The sequence below is a fragment of the Curcuma longa genome, chromosome 8 (genome assembly GCF_044706935.1).
Source record: "Curcuma longa cultivar G26 ecotype Majalengka, Jawa Barat chromosome 8, ITB_CL_G26_1.1, whole genome shotgun sequence".
Lineage (NCBI taxonomy): Eukaryota > Viridiplantae > Streptophyta > Magnoliopsida > Zingiberales > Zingiberaceae > Curcuma > Curcuma longa.
Window position 1 is genome coordinate 12371989 of NC_133868.1, and position 10809 is coordinate 12382797.

Consider the following 10809-nt stretch of genomic DNA (forward strand, 5'->3'; position numbering starts at 1 on the left):
TTATGACTCCAATATACTGAAAAATCAACTTTAGGATTTATTATTATATATATATATTTTGATGAATAAGGAAGATTTTTTATGAATATATATTTATAAATATCAATTTCTCTAGTAAAAGTTTGTAGTTATTCCGCGTAGGTACAAATCCGGACTCCTGACACGTGGGCCACGGCCCGCTGCCAGCCTTTCTCCAGTAACAAGTAAGGTATAATTCACGGTAAAGACAAAAAAGGAGTGCGAGACGGAATGCTCCAGTTCAACAACTTTCTTAGCTTTCGGCCGGGTGATTCCAAGGGTCGGTGCCCCCACCGCCTCTTTGCCATTCTCCTCCCACGTTTTCGGAACTTCAATCGCCAAGAACACGAACAGCGACGACGAGAAGGGCGAAGAAGCAATCGGCAATGAGAATAAGTGCAGGAGGAGTGAAAAAGATGTGATTTTGTACTTTTCGGCAGGTTGGTATGTAGCCTCTTGATTTGATTTTTCCTAGACGCCTTTCCGAATCATCATGTCCCTTGCATGATGTTGTTTTCCGATTCGATTCTTCTTATTAGGATCAGGAATGGAGGAAGTTGGGATCTTTGGATACTTTGTGATGAGAATTGTGACGCGAGAAGACGTTTGAGATTTTCGTACGTCTTGATTCATGAGCTGATCTTTTCGCCATCTACAGGCATTTCCATCTGATAATTGAGTATTGAGCAATCTTTATAACGTGCTGAAAGAATTTCCAAGTAAAAATGTCGAATTTCATCGGAGTCATCATCTCTGATCCGTGGCTCCACAGTCAGTTCACTCAAGTGGAGCTACGAGGTCTTAAATCTAAGGTAAGCTAATTCGTTTTGTAGTTGTTTTTATTTTGATTTGAGAACTGCTATCGGATTAGTTTGTGTTGTATAGTTTCTTTCAGCAAAGAAGGAGACAGGACATGTCAGTGTAGGAAACTTGCCCCCACTGATGGCAAAGCTGAAGGGCCTGAAAGATTTAGTTACCGAACAAGGGATTGCAGAGACGTTAAGTGAGTCCTACCCAGAAACTAATCAGGAACTAGACTTCGAATCTTTCCTCAAGGTGATGCCTGTTTCCTTATCTTAGCTATTCAAGCTTGACTTAGTACAGCTTTATAAATGATTGTGCAGGCATATCTGGATCTACTAAGTCGAGCAGCAGCCAAATTAGGTCAAGCAAAGAATTCTTCATCATTCTTGAAGGCAGCTACTACTACACTCTTGCATACCATTAACGAATCTGAAAAGTCATCTTATGTGGCTCATATCAATAGTTACCTTGGAGAAGACTCATTTTTGAAGAAATATCTTCCTTTGGATCCTGCTACTAATGACCTTTTTGATCATGTCAGAGATGGTGTTCTCCTATGGTATACTGCCTATACCTTACAGTAATGATACAAAAAAATGTTCATTATCTAGCTTTGTCCTGTTTTTGTTGATTTAATTTGCCATATTCAATCTGATAGAAGAAGAGAAATCAATAAATTTGGTTCATCCTCACCTCTGGCAAGATTGTATATTGTGGCTGCATTTCATACATTGTGTTGAATACGGATAGTATGTATTTTGTCTAAGTTACTGAATTGAATATATTAATTTTTCTGCATTTTGTGTTTTGGATAGTAAATTGATCAATGTGGCGGTACCAAATACTATAGATGAAAGGGCAATCAATACAAAAAGAGCACTCAATCCCTGGGAACGGAATGAAAACCACACTCTTTGCCTCAACTCTGCAAAGGCTATTGGGTGCACAGTTGTCAATATTGGAACACAGGACTTGGTTGAAGGGCGGGTAAGTGAAAAATGTTGTGCCAGTTAATATCATTTGAAAGCATTCTAGTAGGCCATGCTAAGTCTTCTTTGTATGTAATATACATATCATCAATCCTTAATCATGGGTAATGTGCTAATCTTACCCCTGCTAGTTCTTATTTTCCTTTTTTTCTTACATAAACAGTAATGTTTCTCAACCCTGTGTGCTTTCACATATACCTTTGAATGTGCTTTTGATGTTCTTTTTGAACATGAGACATTCTAAGCAATGAGGAACTATCATAAAGTAATTAATTCCTTTCTATCTTTCCTAGTTGTATGTGAAATCCCAATGCATGTTTCCTTTTTTGTAATGCTCTAATTTATTTGTGGGAGATTATCAATTCTGTTACATATTAACATTTTTGTTTTCCTTAATGAAAACTCAGGTGCTTGATTTTTTTTTTGCAGCCTCATTTGGTTCTGGGGTTGATTTCTCAAATTATAAAGGTATGGAACAGGATTTACTATTTCTATGTTGTACATTAGAAGTGCTTTCATTTGCTAAACAAGATAGGCTAGTAATCAATGATTTATATTTATTTGTACTTACAAGAGTTTTGTGCAAGTTTTCTCCATCACGAGGGAAACTAATTAGCTATCATTATTCATGATATATTAGTTTCCTCGATTATCATTTTTCAGATACAACTCCTAGCAGATCTCAATCTCAAGAAGACACCACAACTGTTGGAGGTGATAGATGATAGTCAGGTCATGAGCTACACTTTTTTACTTTAATATAATAGTATTTATATTGATATTTGGGTGAAACTCTTGACCATGTGTTTATATTAATGTTTACAACTACAGGATGTTGACGAACTTGTCAGTTTATCACCTGAGAAATTGTTGCTAAAATGGATGAATTTTCATCTGAAGAAAGCAGGATACAAGAAAACTGTGTCAAATTTTTCTTCTGATGTGAAGGTATAGATCACCACAATAAATTAAAAACAGGCTGTATGTTGTGTATAAGAATATTTGTAAATTGTGCAGCACTGTATGACTTTTAAGATTTTTTGGTTGTTAAAACTCTTTTCTTGGTCACAATGAAAACTCTGACATCTTTACCTGATCAACTTTATATTTTCCTTTGCAATACTTAAATTTTTTAATAATATAACTGCAATGTTTTTCAGATTCTCATGAACTTCATCTCTACAGGACGGTGAGGCATATGCTTACCTTCTTAAAGCTCTTGCACCTGAGCATGCCAACACAGACATTTTAGATGTTAAAGATCCTAATGAAAGGGCAAAAAAAGTACTTGAACAAGCTGAGAAATTGGATTGCAAACGCTACTTGAGCGAAAAGGATATTGTTGAAGGCTCTCCTAATCTGAATCTTGCATTTGTTGCTCAAATATTCCAGCATAGGTGAGGGTTTGCAGCTTCATTTCATGTTACCTATGTTTTCCAAAGATCTTTTTTTTTTTACTGAAAGGCAAGCAAAAAAAATATACTGATAAGGGAAAACTATTTTTAAGAAATAGTTAGCCACATGAAAACAAGAAACATAAAATTGAAAGAGAAAGTCTCAATCTCACCTGTATCTCCCAGCCACCCACCAACCTTCTAAAGTACACATGTCCTTACCGAAGTTATTCTGTATTCTCATCAATCTCAAGGTTAAACAATGTCTTGACTCAGAATTCCTATTCCATTGGAAATAGGTGGTAACTGACAATTCATGTCACATTGTCAGTTCTGCTCATAGGATCATGCAGTTGTACAATCCAAATCTATGCTCACTAAACTGTGTCACCTCATCATCCTGTACTTTCTGCATTTTGTATTTGCCTTAGTATATATGCACTATTCTAACACCAACCACCATAGCACCCTACACATATCTCCCTGCTATATGCTCTGAGAGGAAATAACTGCTTTAATGTTCCAATGAACACCTTGTTGTTTAAAAAAAGATCTGCTAGGCATTAAGCATCTACATATATCAAGTATAATTCAACATTTTCACCAGTCATCCTAGTATAATTTCAGTAGCTAAATAAATGTCATGTCTACAAACCCAAATCAGTTATTTATGAATATCATGTCTTTGTTGCATTGATTTCAAGGTGAAACTGTTTAATGTGAAACTGCATTGGGTCTCTAGTATTGGATTTCTATTTCTAATGATTTTTCAACATGATTCTGGGAGTGGAACCCATGATCCCACTAATCTAATTCCACACTACTTTTTGAGGAAGTGAGACTTGATTCTTTTGAGCCGTCCTTTTGCTACAAATGTATATATCCTTGGTTATCTAGATGCTCTAATTAGAACCATGAACCAAAGTCGCAATAATCAAAATACGCTATTGTCTAATTTACTAGTAAAATTTAGCAATTTTAGTCATGTAAATTTCTTCTTTAGTCCAAAGAATAAATTAAGAGAGCTGACCTAAACATGCTTATGATCTCTATCCTTTCACATGTATTATCTTGTAGTAGCCTGTAGGTTATGAAACAAGTCTCTGAATGTTTTTCTAGCTTTACTTCTTTTCTGCAGTTATTTTCTGTTAATCGATCTATTCAAAAAGGCAGTGATGTCAGTTAGGACACTAAATTTTTTAGAATTTTTTATTTTTTAGTCAGTTATATTCAAAACTAGTATGATTAATGCTGCTTTGTAACTGTTGTCAACTTTTGACTCTGTTGTGTATTCATTTTCACGTTGTAAAACATTGATCATGTAGGCCATTGAAGCTTTGGATGAAAAAAAACTGTTTCTTCCTTATTGTTTTTAAATCCTTGAATTTAACTTGCAAAGATTGAAGCTACATCAAAATTCATATCCAAAATCTTTGATCTGTACTTTTAAGGTTCTTTTTAGGTTATGCATCTTGCTTAGCTACATTAATGGCATTTGACTTGCAGGAATGGTCTATCCGCTGATGCTAAGCCAATCTCCTTGTCTCAGATGATGCCAGATGATATCCAGGTTTCTCGAGATGAGAGAGCTTTTAGATTATGGATAAATAGTCTTGGTATTGCTACATATGTTAATAATGTGTTTGAGGATGTCAGGAATGGGTAAGATCATTTTGATATTATAAATTTTCTTATCTGGAAAGTGTTTGATGATATGATTTTTGCAGATGGGTTCTTCTGGAAGTACTAGACAAAGTATCTCCTGGATCAGTAAACTGGAAGCAAGCAAGTAAGCCCCCAATTAAGATGCCATTTAGAAAGGTAGAAAACTGCAATCAAGTTGTAAGGATCGGCACAAAGTTGAACTTTTCGCTTGTAAATGTTGCTGGTAATGACATTGTCCAAGGAAATAAGAAGCTCATTCTCTGTAAGTTCATTCCAGTTTGAGTATGTTTTGCATATGCCCTTTTTCCCTTTAATAATATTTTTATTTGTTTTAAAGAAAATCCACTTTCAGAATTGCTTTCCATATTTTATTAAGCAAGTCATATTCAGATACAAAACCTAAATAACTAATCTTATCATGGAATTTGGTGCAACTTTGGAAGGTTAATTTCTCGAATTTATTTGGGATATGGTGTCTTTATTAAACATGGAAAAACAGAATCTTTTTTTGGAGAGCAAAGGCCAAAGACCTACATAGAATATATTGAAGTTTGTAATACAGGAATGTTTCTGAAATTGATCTCTGACTTACAAGATGAAAAATCTCAATATTAACTGTGCAAATTTGATAGTATTAATGGTCCCTTAGTCAGGAAAACAACAAATAGAAAATTGCAAAATAAGAAGAAATAGGGAAATTAGATATTTAGTTTGTCCAAAGTTAACATCACTAAGTTATGTTAATTAGAGGTTGGCTGTATGGTTCTTATTCCTCCATCAAACTTTATGCACTATATCACTATTGAAATTCCTGTCGCTATTTTGTTTTTTGTTTTTGCTTCAACTAGGGTTTTATATGATCAGCATCACCCTTGTACCTCCAACTCTAGTCTTTAAATCTAATCTTAAAAACTATTGGTTATCTTTGAACACTATAATATGATAATAAATTATTTAGTCTCATCTTACAATTGTTCTCAGATAGTGGTATTTCTGATTTATTAACAGTTCAGTTATGATTTGTTTTTATCATCTCAAAGATGGCAACCAGATTTGCTATCAAATAAGTATTGACATATCCACATGTTTTTCAGCTTATTTGTGGCAATTGATGCGATTCAATATTCTTAAACTTCTGAAGAACTTGCGATATCACTCCCAAGGGAAAGAACTAACAGATGCTGATATTCTTAACTGGGCCAACGGCAAAGTTGAAGGATCAAACAGAACTCCTCAGATGGATAGTTTTAAGGTTTCCAAGTCGTTGTTTAACCCAGCTAGTAGTATTCATTATCAGCATTGCATTCCTTAGGCTTATATTTCCTTTCCTGTTTTCACCTATGCAGGATAGAAACTTTTCCAATGGATTATTTTTCCTAGAACTCCTTAGTGCTGTGAAACCGAGAGCTGTAAACTGGAAAGTTGTTACAAAGGGCGAAAATGGTAAACTCATCTAGTTACTATATTTCTATATATTTTTTGCTGGATGAATTTTATTTTGTATAAATTACTTTACAATCCTACAATTTGCATAAACTGGATGTAGATGAAGAGAAGAAGTTGAATGCCACATATATCATCAGTGTTGCACGAAAGCTTGGCTGCTCTGTCTTTTTGTTGCCTGAGGATATCATTGAGGTAATTTAGTACCAAGATTTTGATTCTCTCAATGATACACGTTGCTGGTAGGGTTGGTAAAAGTTGACACGACCCTATTACACGACCTGACCCACAATCGTTCGGGTTTGGGTGGAGCTAAATAAGTTTGGGTCATATAGATATAGTTTGTATTTCAAACGAATAGTGTCACATGCCCTAACTCATTTAATTCAACAGATCATATGATATGATCCACTTATGACTTATGATCTATTAAGCTTAATTAAATAGGTCAATTCATTTATAAATGGATCATGTGCAAATTAGGACTCATTTATTAAAGTGTGGATTTTGGGTTTGGATTAAACAGGTTGTATAAATCAAAGAGACTGTTATTAAAGAGATTGATGATGATCAATAATTTTATTTTCAGTTTTTTTTTCTTTGTATACCCTAAAACATATCCAATTTTACATCCATTGAATTGTAACAGGTAAACCAGAAAATGATTCTCACTCTCACTGCCAGCATCATGTACTGGAGTTTGCGAAACTCCCAACCATCGGAGGCTAATTCCAATGTTCCTGAACTCTCCCCTGAGGATTCTCCCACACAACCTGCTGCTCCATCAGACAGAGAAGGAAGTGCTATTGCAGGCAACATTTCTGACTCGACCATCGACAACGCTACCCCTGATACCCCTCAGTCAGAGAACAACAATGTGGCTCTTGGAAGGTGAACAAAATGGACCACTTCGCCCTAGAAGTTTTTGGCAGATAATACAAGTTTCTTCATACATTTGTGCTTCGAGAATTTTTTTTTTCCCAACAGTAAATACAAGTTTCTTTGTGTTTTTTTCCCCCTGCATATATAGCTTCATTTGGGTGGCAGGGAAGATGAATAGGCAGCCAATATCTTTAATGGGTAGTTGTTTTTCCAATAGTTATTCTTTGACAATTTATTCAAATAACTGATTGGAAGCTCCAATTTTCTGCTTATAAGCTATGGATATATACATAGTTTCTTGGCATGTAATATTTTGCCATACAAGTACAATGGTCATGATGGTTTAGCTTGTAGACATTTTTCTTTAAAGAACAGTAGAATTAAAGGTATTGTATTATTTTGGATGTGTTTTTTTGTTAGAAAACATCTGTTGCATATTTCTGTATATTCAATACCTTCATATACTTGGATGAACATCCAGTTTGCTTATTGTCAGACTTGCACAAAATTGTTCAACTTCAAGAAAAATTCCATCTACTACTCTTCCTGCACAGCACTTCAGCATGTATGTGCTTCAGAGCAAGTGTAATCTAGTAAGGCATTCATCAGGCCCGGGCGAATAGCAACTAATACACAATTCCATCTAGTTCGACAGAACTAGAACCAGGAAGCTGGATCTCTTCTGCAGGGGGAGTTCTGTAACAACGGACGGCAGCTGGTGTCAGAACAGTGCAGGGATCCGTTGGGCACAAGAACCAAGCAGAGGCTTTAAGAGAAGCGAGAAGCAGCGCTGAGGAGAAAGACTCACGCATTTACTATTGATCATCCTTGAGAGCTCAGAAGCGCCATTGCCAATCTTACGAGAGCCTGATCGTGAATCGAAGAAGAGGAAACAAGAGCAACGTCCTATGTTTGGAGGAACCGGCTTGCAAGCTGTTCTTGTTGGCTCTGTCTAGAGCAACATCCTGTGTTTGGAGGAACAGGCTTGTGCTGCTAGCTGTTCTTGTTGGCTCTGTCTAGAACAACGTCCTGTGTTTGGAGGAACAGGCTGAGCAGCAAGCGGTTCTTGTTATCCAGTTTTTGATTCACTGTATTCTCCTTGTCTTGTGCTTATCCTTGTATCTTTGAGACATTCTGTGGAGAGGTTCCTTCATCGAGAAGGAGAAGATTATAGCCGATATTGATCGGGGTCTGATCTGCCGAAAGATCGAGGGATCGTCCACCTTATGGACACGCCGAGGAGTAGGAGCAAGTTATCTCCGAACCTCGTAAATACCTGTGTCAAGTGTGCTGATCTTCGTCTTCCTCTGATCAAGTTATTATTTCCGCTGTGCTAAACGAAGACGAAGGAAGAAAAGCGAAAAGTGTGGACGGCTATTCACACCCTCCCTCTCTAGCCGGTGTCTAAGAGATCCAACAATTGGTTCTTGCTCGTGTATACTCCAAGCGAAAAATCTTTCACGCTAAAAAATTCTATTAGTAGCCCTATTTACAAAGGTGCAGCGAAGAAATTTGTAAGTTGGATAAAAAAATAAGTTACTTTTATGTTTTAAAAATTTAAACACATCTTTTATGATTGATTTGATAAATATGTTTGTTTGAATTGGTTGTGCAGGCAAAATTTTTGTCCAGATATCTTTGGAATGTGGAACAGTGTGATATTGGCATAGGTGAAGTAATTGCTGTAAAGAGTCGGCAACAAGGAAATGATTTGAATTGTGGTGTTTATGTTTGTCTATGGGGTGAATGCTTTGCCCGAGATAATCCAACATTTTGGAAACAAGAATGGGATACATCAATCGAAGGGTATAGAGCTCGGATTGCTTCTACCATTTTGTCTGATAAACAAGGCTTGTTCAAAGGATTGAAATGACTTATCATACAAAATCAGTGTTTCGATGATTTTGTATAACAGTTGTTAAGTTTTGGTGATGATGGAGATATAATTATGTTTTAAATTGATGTCATGATATTATGAATGTGTTCTTTGGTGGGATGATAATTTCATGTTTGATGTATGAATTGGCCTTTGAGTGTCAGATTTATGGTATTAGTCTTGCCCTTTTCTTCTTGTATTTTTGTAGTGATGGTATGTTACTCGTGCCTGAAGATCATGACGAAATTTTTTATATTTAAGAGGCCAAAATAAATACCAATTGATTAATATTAAGTATTTCTTATACCTATTTAGGTGTTTAAGGGGTCACGTCAAGTAGCATTTGATAAAAAATAGATACTCGTTGGCAAGAGAAAAGTCCAAGTGGGTCAAGGTTGATCGAACATTTGGTGAGCAAAAGTCCTTACAAGGTAAGGCAAATGAAGATCAAGAAGGTCGACAACCCTAATCCTAAATCCTAAACCAAGCACTTGATAAACCGAGGAAAGAACTCGGTAAGATCTCATTTCAGCCACTATATTCTGAATACAGTCGACTGATTTGGTAATGTCAGTCGACTGACACGCCTGGTACGCTGCGTTAGTCGACTGAAACACACGATAGTCGAGTCGGATTCCTTGATCAGTCGACTGAGGATAGAGATCAGTCGACTGAGGTTGTCTCAGAAGCAGGTAGAAGAGAATCGACTCGACTGGGATTTTTCTTCAGTCGACTGTCATCGAACAGAAGCTTAAACGACTCGACTGATCATCCACATCAGTCGACTGAATCGAAATGGATTCGACTGAAATTACAATCCAGTCGACTAAACAGGTTAAATTTCCATACAGAACCAAATTGACTCGACTGGAATTCAACTCCAGTCGACTGACTCGGAAACAGAAAAAATTATAGCATGGCTTAATCGATCAGACGATCGATTAAGGCTCCATATAATCGATCGGTTGATCGATTAAATGTCGTAGCATGTCTTAATCGATCAGAAGATCGATTAAGGATCCATAATCGATCGTCCGATCGATTAAATGTCGCAACATGATTCCTCAGAAAGCTTGTAATCGATCAAGGGATCGATTAATGCTCCATATAATCAATCGGACGATCGATTAAATGTCGCAACTCAGAAAGCCCTGTAATCGATCAAGGGATCGATTACACTTGTACATAATCGATCAAGCAATCGATTATGGTGGGTTCTGTTAATCAATCCGGTGATCAACTAACCATTAGCCATTGGTTAATCGATCCATCCACCGATTACACTGAAGTGATTCGGCTAAATACCAAAAATGATCGGCTAAGTACCAAATATAGTTGACTAAGTACCAAAAATGATCGGCTAAGTACTGAAAATGGTCTCTTGTTTATGAAAATGGTTGGAAGTACCAAAAATGGCTAGCCAAGTACCAAAAATGGCTGGTCAAGTACCAAAAATGGTCGGCTAAGTACCAAAAATGATCGGTTATGTACCAAAAATGATCGGCTAAGTATCAAAAATGGTCGGCTAAGTACTAAAATGACTAAGTACCAAAAATGATCAGTTAAGTACTAAAAATGATCGGCTAAGTACCGAAAATGATCTCTTATTTATGAAAATGACTGACCAAGTACCGAAAATGGCTGGACAAGTACCGAAAATGGCTGGTCAAGTACAAAAAATGGTCAGCTAAGTACCAAAAATGGTCGCCTAAGTACAAAAATGGTTAAGTACCAAAAA

General features: G+C 36.3%; 1 protein-coding gene across 1 annotated transcript; it reads left to right on the forward strand.

Moving 5' to 3' along the window:
• The first annotated feature begins 331 nt into the window (after positions 1-331).
• Positions 332-7631, forward strand: LOC141833030 (fimbrin-5-like). The gene is made up of 15 exons (XM_074720414.1): positions 332-458; positions 558-830; positions 904-1074; positions 1143-1381; positions 1638-1809; positions 2241-2279; positions 2475-2543; positions 2643-2759; positions 2997-3208; positions 4712-4867; positions 4933-5132; positions 5965-6122; positions 6217-6313; positions 6417-6508; positions 6963-7631. The coding sequence occupies exons 2-15, from the start codon at positions 744-746 to the stop codon at positions 7206-7208; spliced, it is 2055 nt and encodes a 684-aa protein (XP_074576515.1). The 5' UTR covers positions 332-458; positions 558-743; the 3' UTR covers positions 7209-7631.
• Positions 7632-10809: the final 3178 nt, after the last annotated feature.

What these genes read in the sequence shown, in the direction of transcription:
- LOC141833030 (XM_074720414.1), top strand. Translation starts at nt 744, where the DNA reads ATGTCGAATTTCATCGGAGTCATCATCTCTGATCCGTGGCTCCACAGT. An exon ending in TGATTTCTCAAATTATAAAG is followed by an intron (nt 2,280 to 2,474) that starts GTATGGAACAGG and finishes ATCATTTTTCAG; the next exon opens with ATACAACTCCTAGCAGATCT. An exon ending in AGGTGATAGATGATAGTCAG is followed by an intron (nt 2,544 to 2,642) that starts GTCATGAGCTAC and finishes TTACAACTACAG; the next exon opens with GATGTTGACGAACTTGTCAG.